This window comes from Salmo salar, chromosome 01, assembly GCF_965601325.2.
Source record: "Salmo salar chromosome 01, fSalSal1, whole genome shotgun sequence".
NCBI lineage: Eukaryota > Metazoa > Chordata > Actinopteri > Salmoniformes > Salmonidae > Salmo > Salmo salar.
The window spans coordinates 59,236,826-59,255,376 of NC_138291.1; the positions used below are offsets into that span (position 1 = coordinate 59,236,826).

The 18,551-nt window shown below is 43.4% G+C and overlaps 1 protein-coding gene across 4 annotated transcripts in view; it reads right to left on the reverse strand.

Moving 5' to 3' along the window:
- LOC106606152 (LIM domain-binding protein 3) overlaps positions 1 to 18,551 on the reverse strand; it is a 61,061-nt gene that overhangs the window by 6,537 nt on the left and 35,973 nt on the right. For 2 of the 4 annotated variants that reach the window (XM_014202295.3, XM_045720348.2), the window contains exons 3-6: positions 12,215 to 12,287; positions 10,029 to 10,051; positions 8,631 to 8,831; positions 7,251 to 7,280 (exon numbers count right to left, since the gene is read on the reverse strand). In XM_014202295.3, the coding sequence (XP_014057770.3) occupies positions 7,251 to 7,280; positions 8,631 to 8,831; positions 10,029 to 10,051; positions 12,215 to 12,287 (327 nt within the window). Of the gene's footprint in view, positions 1 to 4,308; positions 4,737 to 5,353; positions 5,391 to 5,566; positions 5,734 to 7,250; positions 7,281 to 8,630; positions 8,832 to 10,028; positions 10,052 to 12,214; positions 12,288 to 18,551 lie in introns of those variants that run through there. The other 2 variants (XM_082975444.1, XM_045720359.2) reach the window with 2 other exon arrangements.

Genomic DNA, 18,551 nt, shown 5'->3' on the forward strand with positions numbered 1-18,551 from the left:
AAAATGAGCTCAAATTTTAATTTAGGAAATCTGTTCCGAAGCATTCCCACACATAAATAGAGAAGCATATGTCATGGTATCCCAATGTAATCAAGGTTGGAAATAAAAAATATTTTTGTCAAATATTATATCTGTTTGGGATTCTTGCAGTCAATTTACAGTTTACAAACGATTTATAACTACTGGATGTTCTGGCCCCCCGACCATCAGCTCACAATCAGCCCACGGCTGAATGTAATTGTGGACCCCTCTAGGGTATACGTTATATTAGCCTATCTGGCATCGGTACAGACATCTAACTCCAATACTACTGGATCTCTATTTGAACTCAGACAGCCATGTATACAGACGCACACATAGGCACAGACAGACTTTCCTCACAACAAGTGGTTTATATAAACAGACATCCTGTGCAGCTCACTTGGTACACACATAGGACACTGGCCTTCAAAAACACAATAACCCTCTCCATGCTGTATCAATAGATTGCATTGACAGAATTGTTGTGATGCGTTTCCAGATGTATTGAGGGAATGAGTGTTTCAAGTTGGGGGCATAGAAAGGATATTGTGCTTTGAAGGCTGAAATCAAAATCTGTTACCTCAGATTAACAACATAATGGGAAGGGGGAAAGAAGAGAGAAGAAGAGAGAGGCCACACCTGACAGAGAGATGTTAAAGATAGAAGACTGCATACATGCACCACTCTTTCATCTATAAACAGTTAGGAATTCGAATGACTTAATCTGTACACTAAAGCCATTAAATTTCTCACTTTCTTTCACTGTGGAAAGGAAAAACTTGAGGATAGTTTTGAAGAGCAACAAATCTATGTCTGGTAACGTCTGCTTGGCACAACTGTCAACATAGGGGAATTGTGATTGCTCCCACTAAAGCAGCTGGGTTAGTAAGGCAGCTCCATGGGCAGGCAACCTTCTCAACTACAATTTCACTCTGCTCCTCATTCTCTGGGACCGAATGACCACTCCGGGTTAGGCAGGCAAACACTGGCATGTATTTGCATGATACTGGTGAAATGGGCAAGCAAGGGCAGGCGTTTGAGAGACCAGACCATGCTCTTACGGGCAATTTAGGAGGACGATAATTGAGATTACAGCTAGTCAAGGCAGGGGAAATGGGTCTAGTACAACAAACAGGTATGTATATTACCACGTTCAGCTACTTCAAAGCAGCAGTGAGCTCTAACCATGGAGGTTTAGGATTTGTGAGTGGGGGTTGAGGGAGGGAGATGGCTTACTGCAGAGCTGTAGTAGATGAGGAAACCACTGACTAACAGGTGCTACAGGCAAGACTCTAAGACAAGGGAACGCAATGAGTCAGACACACAACATGAAGACCGACACAAACACATACTGTAGCTGTCAACAGGTACCCCCTCACCTTCTGTGCCCTTTACATGATTCTCGAATGGTACATAGGCCCGAATCAACTCTACCTTCTTGACGGTCCGAACTGTGATTGGTCCCATGGATTAAACCTACAATACAACTTCGTGTCGGCCGATTGTCACAAGCTTATCTATAATATTGAGACGACCCCTACGGTCCTTGACGCTTTCCAAAACAATATCATTTTCTAAAAGAGACGATACGAAGATGGGAAGTCACATGGGCACTAGGCCCCTGAAATGGGCCCTAGAAGTCACCAACTGCAAAAAAAAAAAAGAAAGAATCTTGCCGACCACATGGGAACTGAGCACACACACCGAATGACCTTCCACTAATTTGGCGGTGAGGGTGGGATGAGAGAGTAGGATAGCCATGTAGTGACGTGCCGAAATTTGATGTGAAGCAATGACGCCTGTCCTGATGTTTAGGAATGTTTGGTGTGTCAGTTCTTGAATCTGTGCTGGAAATAAAGCGAGGGAGTGAGGTACAGGAGGCCTAGAATACTCTAGTGGAACTGAAGTGGAGAATGAGATTCTGTTTTGGGGGACGGAGACTGAGGCCGGTGTATGATAGAGGAGGATGAAGAGGAGGAGCGATGAAGGGCGAGAGGGGGTCAGCCACCCAGAGGCACTCCAGTGCAAACACACTGTCTTCCTGTGCATGCATTGCATGCAGGTGGAAATCTCTCTCAGGGGAGGTGAGGAGGAAGGGAAGAGGCAGTTAGCAGAGGTTACCAACAGTTACAGACGGGCATTAATAATCCATTCATCGGCCCACAGCAGAGCTAAGTAACAGCAGCTCCCCTATGTGACAACCATACAAGCAGAATTACCTTTCAAAGGGCTTTCAACGCCTTCAAACATGGCCTCGCCAAATCTCACTACTCACATATTTGACTTCCTGTTCTCCTCTCTTACGCGGGAGGACGGGACGACGCCCAACAGGGTGTTGTCTGACGGCTGTACTCCTGATATGATAGTCCCTTCAGCCACATCTGACCTCCCTATAGTAGCAGCTAGAGACTCTTGCCTCGACAAGGCCTAAATGGACAGACCGTTGATATAATACTGCTCCTATGTAATAACAGACAATCAACATAATATTGACCTCTGTTTAGGGAATCTCACAATTGATGGCATGATTATATTAGAGCTAATGATGGCTGAGTACAATAATAATACAGTAATCGCTCCGTGTAACAGACTAAATGGCATGTGTGGAGAAGATCAAAGCCTTGTTTTCTAAATGGTGTACCAATGAAGCACGTCAGTTCATCCTTCTGTGGGTAATATGAACATTAGCTTGGTTTATTTCTACAGTCTTTCTAAAGAACTTTTTCGGAATCCAATCTCAATGTGATTGAATGATGTTATCTGTCATAAATATCTTATCACACTATCAGTGGTGTAAAGTACTTAAGTAAAAATACTTTAAAGTACTACATTCCTAAAGAAAACAATGTACAGCTTTTGGTCAGCTTTTTACTCCATACATTTTCCCTAACACCCAAACGTACTCATTACATTTTGACAGGAAAATAGTCCAATTCACGTACTTCACGTATCAAGAGAACATCCCTGGTCATCCCTACTGTCTCTGATCTGGCGGACTACCTGAACACAAATGCTTCATTTGTAAATTAATGTCAGAGTGTTGGAATGTGCCCCAAAAAACGACTTAAGAAGTACTTCAAAGTATTTTTTACTTAAGTACTATGTAAATAGAAATATATAAACGTTGTGCCGTCTAGTTTGCATAATATAAGGAATTTGATACTTTTGATACTTAAGTATATTTTAGCAATTCCATTTACTGTTGATACTTAAGTATATTTAAAACCAAATACTTTGACTTTTACTCAAGACTTGAGTCATTTTGTATTAAGGTCTCTTTACTTTTACATTTGGGTACTTTTTCCACCACTGCACTCTATATGAGGCAATGTAGCTAGGTTATTAGATATTCCAAAGCCACTTACATTATATAAAATATCTCTGTTTTGTCTAGGTCAAGTTGTACGTATGTATAATGTTCCCTCTGATTAAAGTCATACTTGTAATCATGTGGCCATCTGGCCATGAGCCAGACTGGAGCCTATCCTTTAATCTTTTTAAAAAGTCAGTGCAATGCACAATGCAGGCAGCACTCCTGATTATCACTGTAATAGTCCACTTTACTTTATGCCATTCACTCTCTCTGGGCAATTCTCTAATTCCTCACTTTCTCATAGGCTGCAAGGGTTTGCTGCTCTCCACAAATTCCAATGAGCCAGAGCCCGAGGATAAGGAAACAAACAAGCCATGTTTCATCTGTGAGTGATTCATATTAAGAATAATTACGACTTTGGAGCCTTGAGATCTCTGTTACGTTCTATGTAATGGTTCCTTGGGAATGGCTTTGAATTTCTAAACAAACAACTGATTTTAGTTGAGAGTTTTTGATGAATCATACAGATGTAGGATCTCAATTTGACCAGTATTGTCACAGCAAAATAATCCTGCATCAACAGGATTTGAACGGTTAGTCCATATATTGTTGCTTGATTGGTGGTTAAGTTATTACTTGGTCAAAATTGGGCTACATGAAAAGTGCAATACTGTTAATATAACTGTGTTATTGAGTGTTTTCAGTTAATTTATTTAAATCATGAAGCTCATCTGCATTTCCTGCGGTGCAGGAAAATTCTCAACAACAAAAGAGTGATCAAATTAAGATCCTAGACCTGTATCTATAATTGTTTATGGTCTCTAAGAGGGTGTTATGCTGCTATGCCTTAAAGGTAAGCAACTATTTCCTCTATAACTTCCATTTAAAGCTTATAAACTGCTACATCAAAACTGAATCTCTTATCTTTTCAGAGAAAAAAAATCTGATACAAAAGCAACCAAAGGAAAAATGTGTTTCATTCACAGTGGTATCGCTTTTATTCATACTTATATCACAATGTCAAACTCAAATAGTACTAATTTAAGGTTGAAATACAATCCAACTTTTTATACCGCTGCAATTAATTTTGAAAACTAGGATCAACTTTCAAAGCCAGAATAAGAGGGAAAGATGACATTGGGCTAAAATCTCCATTACAACATGTGATCAACAAGTATTGAACAAACCTCTTTCCACTAACTCACATTCCAGTATCTTTAGCCTGACCTTCTCCTCACTCACCTGCTCTACCCTTCTCTGATTGCTACAGTTACATTGGGTCTGACGCGTCTTTTAAACCAGGGTTTTTTCTGGCACGTTAAGGATTTGAGCAGACAGGCCATTGTGCCAATTTTTCAATTTGGCAAAACGTGGGCCTTTAAATTCTGTGTCAAACCTTTCCCTGTGGCATGAGGAAAGACAAAAAGGAAAAGGGGGAAGAAAGAGAGAGGGAGAAAAGGGGGGATGAGAGATGGGTTAGGGACTGTGGCCTCCACTCCCCTGCCTGAGTCCTGTGAGGGTAAGAGTGCACTGGGGGCTTCCAAATTCTCCACAAACACAAATCAACCCCACTCCTGGGTGGGTCTATGATGTCCTGCACTATACTGTATCAGGGTCCCTGATGAATTATCTCAGGCATGAGAAATCACTAACGAGAAAACAAAAAAGTGATCCACGTTCTGTGTCGTTTCAGCTGGAAGAGTCTAACAGACTGCTGGGAACTTGTGTAAGCTCATCATGAGGGCTATTTGTAATCCATGTGAGGGGCACTGCAGTATCGATACACTTCAGACTATTCTTACTGTTGGCTCAGAATGACATGAGTCACATGCTAACCTTCAAGTTCAGCACAGAGAGTGGTGTGGAGTTGGGGCCTGAAGCAGGGCTGAGTGACCCTGTGACCCTTGACCTCCTAGCTCACAGCAGGAACTCTGCTCTGGGCTCATATGGTCTGGTCTGGAGCAATGCCTAAATGTAGCTTTTCTGCTAGGCCACCGGTCGCTGCTGCTAGCTGCCTACCTTGATTTCCTCAGATGTTCCACGTCTGGGTCTTGCACTACAGGAGAGACACAGAGAGAAAGAGACACAGAGCGAGAGAGAGAGAGACAGAGAGAGGGCGAGAGAGAGGGAAGAAGAAGAAGACAGAAGAGGAACCATCAGTAACTGAGTGTTTGGCAGGGTAAGAAGGGTTGACTAATCTAAATGAAACAGAAATAGAATAACACTACTTACTGAACTCCGTTCCCGTGATGTGGGCGAGGAGGCGGAAGGACTTGGACTGCACCTGGGAGGAGCTGCGGGCCCAGTCATTCAACTCCGTGTCCCTGTCTGCAGTCTTGATGACAGCCTGATACACTGGGGAGGCACTGTCTACCTGAGCGTCTTTTACAGGGAGTGAACTGGAACCACAGAGAGAGGGCTGGCTCGTCACACTGCCACTAATTCCTACCCACCATCGCCATCAGGGCGTATAGGGTTTGGGGGTTGTTATTCGGGTTTCTGATCACAGTATTCAGAAACTGCAGCCCAGTGGTGATGATTTATTATTGGGGCATGTCTGAGGGTATACATATACTATAACTAACTTGTGTAGCCTGCTTGGATGACTAAGGAGCATTTAGGGGAATCGGGAGAAGACCTATTTCATAGTGTGATGTCAAAAACAGGATTGGTCTTGCATAAGGGGAGCTGCAAGAGAGGGGCTTAAAAACTGGACATTAAAAAGGAGCATCCGCCAGCGTACGCTCACACAAACCAGTGATGGAATGCTAAAAAGCTGTCTAATAGTTTCCTATTTTCAGAAGCTTGCATGTGAAGCATTATGGCTGCATAGCTACTAGCTAGCTTGGACCCTGTGGTATCTTTCCTCAACAGCATACTTCAGAAATATCATTTCAAACAATAAAAAAATCAAAAATAGTGTACCTTCAGCAGGAGGAGGAAAGAGCTCAGAACATTCCGTTTAGTGTCGTTATTAAACCAGTGTAGTTCCTGGTACATGGCATAACTATTGCTGGTCAGCTGCGCATTCCCTGAGTACTGATTAGGAGGGTCAGAGTAGTTCTGGCCACCTAGCTGAGGCCCTCCTCCGTTAATTTCCTTTTTTATATCCATATAAATCATGCATTTCTTTTTTGTTGCAATTCAAGAGAGAATTGACTTTTGATAACATCACAGCAGACAATAAAACCTATTTTACAGAGAGCCTTGAAACATAAAGAATCCCTGTGTAGCCAGCGGCGGAGTGGACACCCTTTAAAAGAAACGGTTTGCAACACCATGACCAGAACATTATGGAGACTGGAGGAATGAGTGGAGTGGGGAATGATTGATGGAGAAACTGCCAAATAACACAATTATGATCCTGTGGTTGACCTGTAGGCAATATCGGTTTGCACCTCACTCTGTGCTTTTCTAAAAACTCAAATAATGTATGGCATGAAAACGTCTAAATCGATGGATGTTTTCGATACATTTCAAAACAGCACAATTTCAGCACAATTTTCCAACTGAATGGAAAATTGTTTGTTAGTAATCAGATAGTCATTGATAAAGAGCTACACACCATATAGTGATGTTCTCTACAAACAGCTGCTCTGCAATCAACCCCCGTCAAACTATGACGTCATCATTGGATTAAGGGTGCAGAGGCAATATCCGGCAATTCTAGACGTCCTTCCATCAACCCACAAACTACGCCAATTGGTGGTGTGTGTCGAAAATTGCCATGGCTAACAAAATCAGACCCTCCATTCAGTGTGAGGACGTATTGGGTTAGCAGAGAGAAGGTTTGGGACGAGCGAGGTGGACAAGCAAAGAGTAGTGAGGGAAACGGACATGGAGGAGGCGGCGGAGGGATATGAAGAGACAGCACACAGGCTGTGCTCCGTAGGTTGTCACAGAGCGGTCTACTTACGCCAAGGGGGAGCCGGCTGGGACTTCCTCTCTGTACAGCAGGGATGGGGTGGGGCAGGGCGAGCAGGCGAGGTGGAGCCGTGGATGGATGAAGAGGGGTGGGGGGGGGAGAGAGCAGCATGTCATGGTGCGTGGGATCGACAGTGCAGTGATGGAGTTGTTTGTGGAGGAACCAAGGAAGTGAGAGAGGGAGGATTAGATATGAATCCCATAGGGGATGTCAGAGTGAGAACCTTAGTTTTCCTCAAACTAACCCAGAAAAAGGACGCTTTTCTCCACATATGAACAAAACAATTTGCCTGTTTACAGGAAGCATGTGTGTCTACGTATTTACATACACTGACTGATACAAATCAAGAGTTTACGGTCCCTTTCATGAAATGATCCATTTTGCAACAGTAACTAGCTGAATATGATGTGTGTACTGAGATCTCCAAGTATTTGAAAGGTAATCATGGGTGAGGATATGTAAATGGTTCAGGGAAGGCTTGGTGACTAACTTGGTGGTTTTATGCTTGACGGTGAGCACGGCATGAAGATGGAAAGAATCTAACAAATACACTTGAATACAGCAACAGGTGACCTGCCTTTGTAACGAGGAATACGCCTTTATAAATATACTACATCTGTGCCTTGGTGCACATAACCATACCCCTTCCAGCACCAGGCAATACAGTAGTAATACAACCACAAAACCAAACCCCTTCCAGCACCAGGCAATACAGTAGTAATACAACCACAAAACCAAACCCCTTCCAGCACCAGGCAATACAGTAGTAATACAACCACAAAACCAAACCCCTTCCAGCACCAGGCAATACAGTAGTAATACAACCACAAAACTAACAGTCACAACCTGAGCATTGCACCAACACACAACCAACACCACCTTTGAACACACAGGTCTCACTGCTACCTTTTACAAACAATCTGTGTTGCATGAATGCTCCTTCTCGACACATACAGAAGGCACTTAGGACATTCAGAACTGTACAACCATTTTAAAGGATGGTAACAATCCTAGATCATTAGACCCTGATAAGACATCCTGATGAAGTCAGTCTGTGGTTTTAGTTTCTCCAGCCCAGCGCGCCTACACTACGCTGCAGTGCCAGACTAGTTCAGCACAGCCAGCAGTGGAGAGGAAAGGAGGGGTACTACCCGCTTAGAAAAAAAGGTTTTTTATCTTGAACCAATAAGGGTTATTCAAATGGTTCTTCCTATGGGGGACAGCCGAAGAACCCTTTAAGGTTCGAGATAGCACCTTTTTTTCTAAGAGCGTATTAAAGTCATGCAGGCTGGGTAGGAAAGCTAGTAAGAGTGGGTGGGGGGAGGAGACAAAGAAAGGGAGGGAGGGAGTGCAGAGGAAGGAGGGTCTTACCCGCCCTCGTGGCCCTTGGACTGGGACTGTCCGGCGATGGCGTCCATGATGGCGTCCTGGGAGTACATGCTAATGGGGGTGTTGTACTGGGCATGGATGATGGTGGCCTTGCCCCCAGGACCCTTCACCTCGATGGGTTTGTGGGTGGACAGGGCAGTGTCCTTCAGCACATTGGGGTTGAAGTTGGGGATGTACTCGTTGCTGTTGTGGAGAGCGGTGGAGGGTCCGGAGGAAGGCGGCAGGGTTGTGACGGGGAGGGTGAAGAGGAGAAGAAGGGAAGATACAGGGGAAAAGAGGGGAAAGGGAAGGAGGAGGGTGGTAGTGGAAGGAGAAGTTGTGTGAGATGGAAAGTTCAACAGTGTAATAGCCTGCTAGCAGATCAGCTTGTGCTTTAGCCAACTCCTCTGTCGTGTGTACTGCCATGTGGAACATGATCATGCATTGCACAACAATGGGTGGCACAACAAAAGAGTTGGCTAATGCACGAGAGATCTGCTACCCGGCTACTACAACAGTGCGGGGCTTTGGAGAGAAAGGCAGATCAGTTGCCATAGAGGCGCTGTATGTTACACAGAAAACATGCCGTCTACAGTAAATCTCTCAGTAGAGCAGGCACAGCACAGCTCACATATCTGCACACACACACACACTCAGGTTTCCCTCAAGATACACAGGTCAACCCTCCCAGGTATGTGGGAGCATCAGTCTACAGGCTCAGATGGTGTTCTACAACTGGCCCACAAGTAAACTGATCAAGATAAAAGAGCAAATGGAGATGTTAATGCAAGCATGCATTGTCGAGTTGCAAAAATAGAAAGGATCATTTATTGGACCATTGCATCGTGCAGAGTTTCAAAATGATCTGCAAATTATCGTTTTTTTTCTCATTTTTTTTCTCCTTCTCTTACATCGATACATCGTATTACCCATCTATCAATGGGAAGCTTCACACTTCCACACTCTCTACCTAAATGTCATATGTACATGGTTGATGGCTTATGGGAGAATTTAGCATTAAGCCAGAAAATGACCTTTATTCTCTAAGAAAAAAATGTCCAAAAACACTATTAATGAACAGGGGATCTTGTCTGTGAGGGTTCGCAGGCAACGTTTTTTTGTTTTTCTTTCATGAGACTGAGTTTAAGATTTATTAGACGTTCTCTGGCGGACTTTGACGACCTTTACATCGCAAACCGAAAAAGGTCATTATGAATACCGACACTAGAACTGCTCATCCATCTCAAAAGGCAGAATCACTACACAGCAAGCCAAGACAATGCACATCCACTTCACACCAAAGAGACTGACACAAGAACAACAACATGACACTACACCACACAGCTAAACCACACAATCGTTTGGACACACGCTACTACACCACATCCAGGAAGTACTAACTTGGCAGGAGTGTTGAAAATAACCTGAGGCAGCGGCAGTGGAGAAGAGAGAAAGAGACAGTGGTCAACAACACAATTACACTCGACAATCCACCTCCACAAGGTTGCTCATGTGGCGTGAAAGGCAAGCCGCAATGTGTGTCAGAGATGAGAGAATAGGACAGGAGAAAAGACAGAAGTGGGTGAAGATTGACTGAGTTCACTGGGAATCACACAATGCAACAGTGAAAGCCATCAGTGACAAAGAGGTTTTCACCTTTGTTGATGTTCATCCTCGACTATGATGTGTTGTAGATGAGGACAGAAAGCGAGATAAAGAGAGAGAGAAAGGGAGAGAGAGAGGTGAAGCGAGAGGGCCAGATGAGACTGGCAGATATATTTCGGTAGTGTATGTTTAGCACAGCAGAGGAGAGAGAAACCTGAACCCAGCCATTACCAGGCCTGTTAAAGAGATGACAAGAACAGGTGCTTGCCCTGGACCGTCGGGACGGTGACAGAGTAATCTCCGCAATTATTGTTTGAAGTCTCGTTAAGATTAGCACTAGAGGAACGCTAGCGCACCGTGTTCACCACAAAGACTGATATAGCACTGCACTTAGCGATTCACCTCGGACTTTCTCATATTAAAATGACGCTATTAGTATTTCATTGGCACGTCAGACACGTACTAAAAAACGATCCCCGATCTCACTGTGCAGTCACTTCAGCCACCTTGGCCACGTTTAAAGCAATGGTTTGGTTGATCTCTTCAGATACACATGTACTGTAAGGCTTGTCTGGGACGTCACGGCGTGTATTTCGGCAGAGGGGACACCTAATCTCCCGTGGGCTCTTTGTATTACCTGGAGGACGGCCACCAGGCTGAGCTAGGGGGTTTACAAGGACCGTGCTGCCTCTAATGCACATTCCCATCTGGGGCAACCTGAATCACTAGGACCAACAGGGGGCACCAAGCTCTCTAGAGGCCAGCTCAGGATGAGAATACACAGCTAAATCTGAATGTTCTGAGACTCTTTCCATCCTTCTGTCCCACAAGGGCAGAGCAGCAGGGACTGGGTGGAGTAGGCTGGAACCCCTTGGAGTAGGCTGAAGTTAGACATAGACACTGATCTATGGTTCGGGGGGGGAGTTCTCCAAATGTTGAAGGTTTTGGAGAGGGTTAGCTGATCCTACACCTGAGACTACAGGCAACTTCTACCCGGAGCTTGTACCCAACCCCCTCTTCTCCACTATGGGGTTAAACAGGCCTAGCCACCCCTGGCTGCTGCTGCTACTACCAGGCTCCCTGGCCTTTTCCACTTGGTTACGTACCCCACTGAGAGGCCTGCTGCAGAGCCCTTTCCTCTGTGGCTCTCCTGGAGCTGAGCCATCTCTCGCAGGGTCTCAGCTGAGTACAGCCCAATAGGGGTGTTATACTGCGCCTTCTTTGTGGGGGTCGTCTTGCCCCCGGGGCTTGGCGTTTGCCTCTTGGTGGGCGACCCTGAGTAGGAGTTTGTCTCGCCAGACGCCTCTAGTGACACGGAGGAGGTATTGCAGGCCGAGAGGCCGCCATTGATTTGGGTTGTTTGACCCTTCGGGAGGGGAGAGATGTGGATAAGGGGGAAGACAGATAGACGGGTGGTCAGAGAGAACAAAGCCAAAGGTATCAAATTCAAAAATAAAGTTGTATGAAGTTATACTTGGAAGGCAGGGGTGGGTGCTGCGTTATCACCAATATCACCAGTAGGGGGCAGTGAGAGACTTCACATAGGCACCCTGCACATGGCTCCCCACAGAGAGTGTACAATTCTGAGAAGATCAGACCAGCAAGGTCCAGGGCTGTTCTCACAGACCCCAGAGCTGGATGTGCTGCCTCTGTTGCTCCTTAAACCCCTAATGGAGGACCTTTGCATGGAGCTTTCTGGAGCTCTCTCCCCTGATGCCTCTGGCCTGAGAGGAGGTACTGGTTTCACTGAGAGTCCTCAAACCACTCGATCCCATATGAGTGTGACTGAAAAGTGTGTGTGTGTGTGTTTGCGCTTGTTAGTGTGTGTATCCTTTCTTTATAAGTGCAGGCTACTGAAATTCTACAACTAGGGAAGTATGAAAACTGAGTATTCGTTGTGCTGAATATTTTTGGTAGAGTGAGACCGAACAGAGTGTTTCTGGCCAAGTGTGTGACGTCTCTGAAGGTGCTGTCATGCTTACCTTCTGGTGAGGGATCTGTTGCATGGGAGAGTCGATTCTTGCGGTGGCACTTTGCAAAGCTGGGCGCTTTGACCTGCAGCAAAACAATGAAAATCAGATACATTAGGAATATTACAATTATTACATTTTAGCAGACACTCTTATCCAGAGCGACTTACAGTAGTGAATACATACATTTCATCTTCATTTCATGCATTTTTATTTTGTACTGGCCCCCCGTGGGAATCGAACCCACAACCCTGGCGTTGCACACACCATGCTGGCGTTGCAAACATCATGCTCTACCAACTGAGCCACAAGGAAGGCGTAGCAGTGTGACTTGGAATTCTACCACATAACAAGTGGCTGTCAGAAAGGTGTCCTGCACTGAAACAGCTTTCATTTCAACCAAGGTAGTCATAATTGCGGTAATATCTTTAAAAGTCCCGCCAATGCCTGAAGTATAAACTTCACCTTTCATTTTATTGGCATTCTGTTGTTGTTAGACATCAAACTTGCTTTTAATGCATTCATTCTTTCCATTTAAGTTGATGTAGTTCTGTCCTTGAGGTAATATTGAGGAAGTGTGATCATGATCATTATTTTAGCGATCTACATTAGACATCCCTCCTAATCCAAATGCCCCTCATCCTGCTGATGTGAGCTGCTGATCAACAGACTTGAGATGAGTTAATAGGTGAGAAAGTGAACTTGCCATTTCCAAAAAGTTTAGCTCAGTGGGGGGGAGGGGGGGGCCGGGGGGGGGGGGGGGGGTTACCGCTTTGTGATCTAATTCCTACATCAACAGCCAGGCAACATACTTTTTTTTTATTGCACATTTAATTAAACTTTGGCAATGTTCAACTTAAATTCATTAGCACAAAGCGTATAGACCTAAACAAAAAGGATTCACTGTGAAAAGTGGTATTTGTAGGCTATTCATATGAAATATATGTGCAGGACTTTGTTTTCATCATCAAATTATCAAATCAGTTCTTGTTTTGTTTCTCAAGCAACACCTGTCAAAAGCACAGGACTAATATTATCAGAGGACTTTAGAGTTTGCCAAAAAACAGTAGGTTATTCCTTTCCTCCCTTACATAATAATTCAATAATAATAATACAAAAAATGTAAGAAAAGTACGATTTTCACATGTGGAATTGCACGTTCACATTTGGAAACATTAACATGTGTAAATCACATTTGCAGTTTCACATGTAAGAAAAGTCCACTCACTGTGTACACACTGGTAGAATCAACGTTTTTTCCCATGTCATTTCAATGAAATAATGATGAACCAATTTGGAATAGACGTTGAATTGACGTCTGTGCCCAGTGGACACGTGTAAATGTCACTTTCACATGTGAAATTGCAAGTTCACACATGGGGGGGAAAATAGTGCTTTCCTCCTCACATGTGTAACAGTGCTGTTAACATGTTGCAGTAGCAATATTTCCACATGTGGAATGGCAAATTCTGTAATGCCACTCTGTAAAAGGTTACTTAGGCTACCGGAGTTTAAATAGTTATTTCTTAATTCTGTGCCATCCACTCCATTATAATAGTAGTCCTCCATGGTGATGCATTGATTAGGGCTGTGGCGGTCGCGAAATTTCATCAGCCGGTGATTGTCAAGCAAATAACTGTCGGTCTCACGGTAATTGACCGTTAATTAACATAAACACATTTAGCATCTCCTGGCTTCCACACATAGCCTACAAGCCACTGATGCGGACCTTTGGAACATCTACATTTTAAAAAGTCTAATAAATCCATGTAATATAGCTTACACCTTCACAATAAATCCATTATTTATTTTAGACAGGTCTAAAGAAACATGATATGAAGAAAATGTAGTCTGTTTCAGAAGAACATAATAGCATACTCTGAGTTGTCCTTATGTTAGGTCCTGATCTGGCTATGCCATATGGCTGTGGGCTACACTAGTTCATTTAGCAGACAAGATTTGCTTAGAATTCTGTGGAATTATTTTATATTATTTTATAGTATGAAGAATTAAATTGAACAATGCTGAACAAAATAGAAAAGAGCTTAAGGGAGGGAAAGAAGGAAGGAGAGGTTGATGCTTAATATGTTGAGCGGTTGACAAAGAAATAGGTACTCCTACAGTGAGGGGAAAAAAGTATTTGATCCCCATCTGATTTTGTACGTTTGCCCACTGACAAAGAAATGATCAGTCTATCATTTTAATGGTAGGTTTATTTGAACAGTGAGAGACAGAATAACAACAAAAAAATCCTGAAAAATGCATGTCAAAAATGTTATAAATTGATTTGCATTTTAAATGAGGGAAATAAGTATTTGACCCCCTCTCAATCAAAAAGATTTCGGGCTCCCAGGTGTCTTTTATACAGGTAACAAGCTGAGATTAGGAGCACACTCTTAAAGGGAGTGCTCCTAATCTCAGCTTGTTACCTGTATAAAAGACACCTGTCCACAGAAGCAATCAATCAATCAGATTCCAAACTCTCCACCATGGCCAAGAGCAAAGAGCTCTCCAAGGATGTCAGGGACAAGATTGTAGACCTACACAAGGCTGGAATGGGCTACAAGACCATCGCCAAGCAGCTTGGTGAGAAGGTGACAACAGTTGGTGCGATTATTCGCAAATGGAAGAAACACAAAAGAACTGTCAATCTCCCTCGGCCTGGGGCTCCATGCAAGATCTCACCTCGTGGAGTTGCAATGATCATGAGAACGGTGAGGAATCAGCCCAGAACTACACGGGAGGATCTTGTCAATGATCTCAAGGCAGCTGGGACCATAGTCACCAAGAAAACAATTGGTAACACACTACGCCGTGAAGGACTGAAATCCTGCAGCGCCCGCAAGGTCCCCCTGCTCAAGAAAGCACATATACATGCCCGTTTGAAGTTTGCCAATGAACATCTGAATAATTCAGAGGACAACTGGGTGAAAGTGTTGTGGTCAGATGAGACCAAAATGGAGCTCTTTGGCATCAACTCAACTCGCCGTGTTTGGAAGAGGAGGAATGCTGCCTATGACCCCAAGAACACCATCCCAACCGTCAAACATGGAGGTGGAAACATTATGCTTTGGGGGTGTTTTTCTGCTAAGGGGACAGGACAACTTCACCGCATCAAAGGGACAATGGACGGGGCAATGTACTGTCAAATCTTGGGTGAGAACCTCCTTCCCTCAGCCAGGGCATTGAAAATGGGTCGTGGATGGGTATTCCAACATGACAATGACCCAAAACACACGACCAAGGCAACAAAGGAGTTGCTCAAGAAGAAGCACATTAAGGTCCTGGAGTGGCCTAGCCAGTCTCCAGACCTTAATCTCATAGAAAATCTGTGGAGGGAGCTGAAGGTTCGAGTTGCCAAACATCAGCCTCGAAACCTTAATGACTTGGAGAAGATCTGCAAAGAGGAGTGGGACAAAATCCCTCCTGAGATGTGTGCAAACCTGGTGGCCAACTACAAGAAACGTCTGACCTCTGTGATTGCCACCGAGGGTTTTGCAACCAAGTACTAAGTCATGTTTTGCAGAGGGGTCAAATACTTATTTCCCTCATTAAAATGCAAATCAATTTATAACATTTTTTACATGCATTTTTCAGGATTTTTTTGTTGTCATTCTGTCTCTCACTGTTCAAATAAACCTACCATTACTCACAAGCACCTCTCACTCACATAACTCTCCATCACGTGATCGGGTCTTTCTCACAAGCTACAAGTGAAGACAGACACATTGGGGACGCAACTGCACGCGTTTTTATCCAATTCTGAGGAGCATATTGAAGATATTGGAAGAACTGTCCACATTTACTTTTTGTCAGCCAACAAGATGAGTAGGCCTAACGAGCAGCAAAAGCACTAGCCTATGTCAATCTACTATCCCCCACAGTACAAAAGTCGACCTATTCTATTCTATTCTGTGCTAGAAATAAATATTCCATACATAGTCTGGGACAGTTGTGGGATGAGATCGATCCCAAATTAATTTAACCACTAGCATCAAAAAAATAATTACGCAATGAGGCTGACAACAGATCAGAACGTTTAGCTTAAAATGTTGATAAACTGTTAGGCTATTTCTTCACATTATACGTGCAGCAATGCATATACGGCAGTAGGCTATAAGCGTGAATGTTCCATTAGTGGGAAAACACCATTATCAAAAGTGACAGCAAATGTGATTATCCATGTAATGCTCTTATTATAAAGGTGCATTTCTATGGTGAAAATGATCTTCCCCAAACTTGAAACTCACGTGCTGCATATGTACGCCAGTTAGGCTCTACACCCCTTGTAACGCGGATTCATGTGCTTAATTTTAAGAAGTTATTGGGCCACTTTAGTTGTGATACAAACCTTATCAAAACATATAGGCCTATGGGCTAGGTTACATGAAGTGTGCGACTATGATTAGAACAAGTCACAAAAAAAATGAGTTTGTTTCTTGCCTTACGTTGGGCATCATCCACAAGTGATAATATATAATTCACATGTGATAGGTTAATATTGTCACCCATCAGACTATTCTTGATGTAATCTTGTCTTTACATATACTAAATAATATATGTGTGAAATTTGTTTTGATTTAGAATGGACCATTAGCATGCACCTGTCTCTAAACAGGGGCAGTGGAAAAAAATAAATTGATATCTATACACTTAAATAGCAAATGGAGGACGCTTTTCCCGTGGTACATTTTCATGCCAGCCTGGTAGTCTATACTCCTGTTGTAAAGAGAAACAAAGTACTTAATATTAGGAAAGTTGAGAAATAAATATAGTAGACCTAGCCTATAGAAAGCTGATGGGATCCTCCTCTTTTTAAACGGGGGCCATCACTCTGTTTTCTCACACAATTGCATAGCCTATAGTGTATGTAAACTTCCGACTTCAACTGTACATAAATATCTCATTCACGTAACTATTCACACCCCTGAGTCAATACATGTTAGAATCACCATTGGCAGCGATTACAGCTTTGAGTCTGTTCCGGGTAAGTCTCTAAGAGCTTTGCACGCCTGGATTGTATTCTTAAATAAACAAATAAAAAATCAAGCTCTGTCAAGGTGGTTGTTAATCATTGCTAGTCAGCAATTTTCAAGTCTTGGCATAGACTTTCAAGCCGATTTAAGTGAAAACTGTAACTATGCCCTTCAAAACTGTAACAATAGGTGTCATTCTTTGTGAGGCATTGGAAAACCTCCCTGGTCTTTGTGGTTGAATCTGTGTCTGAAATTCACTGCTCTACTGAGGGACCTTACAGATAATTGTATGTGTGGGATACAGAGAGGAGGTAGTCATTCAAATATCATGTTAAACACTATTATTGCACATAGTCCGTGTGACTTATTAAGCCATTTTGTACTCCTGAACTTATATCGGCTTGCCATAACAAAGGGGTTGAATACTTATTCACTCAAGACATTTCAACATTTCATTTTTAATTAATTTGTCAACATTTCTAAAAACATAATTCCACTTTGACATTGAAAAAAACTTATTCAGGATCGGTGGGTCCCCTGCGGGGCGGTTGAGCTAACGTAGTCTCATGCGATTAGCATGAGGTTGGAAGTAACAAGAACATTTCCCAGTACATAGACATATCTGATATTGGCAAAAAGATTAACAAGAATTTAAGCTAACTGCACTGGCCAATTTACAGTAGCTATTACAGTGAAATAATACCATGCTATTGTTTGAGGGGAGTATACAGTTTTGAACATGAAAAGTTGTTAATAAACAAATTAGGCACATTTGGGAATGTCATTTTAGGCGAATATTTAAAAAAAAGGGTCCGATCCTTAAGAGGTGGTTGTTATTAAACATTTTCAACGCTGCAGGAGCTTTGTTTATTTTGTTTTAATCCAGGACAATGTGGACCGTCCAGACTTTCAATGTAGCAACTGTTTGCTTGCAGAGGACTACAGGGGTGAGGTGGCTAATCTCAGTAAACAAGTAGCGAATCTGCACAAGCTACTGGGGAATCCTACTTTTTCTTTCTCTTCTATTCCAGTAGCCGGACGCCGCTCTGGCCTGGTGGAAGTGTCGCTGCGGTGTCGAGAGGTTTGTGAAACCACGAGGGGAAAGAACGGCCAGACCTCTTCAGCCATTGCACCTGCTGTCGTCATCAGCAGTTCTACTGTAAGAAACATCTTCGTTCCCGGGGGAAAAACCCTGCGCTATCCTGGGGAACGAGTACGGGACATTACAAGGCTGCTTCCGACCGTTCTACGACAGATGCCTGGAGCTGACGCTGTCGTAGTCCATCTGGGGTCAAACAACATCAGGAGGGCTAGCTCGGAACTTCTGAAAACAGATTTTAAAGAACTGATTCTAGCCCTCAAAGATTCCAGAA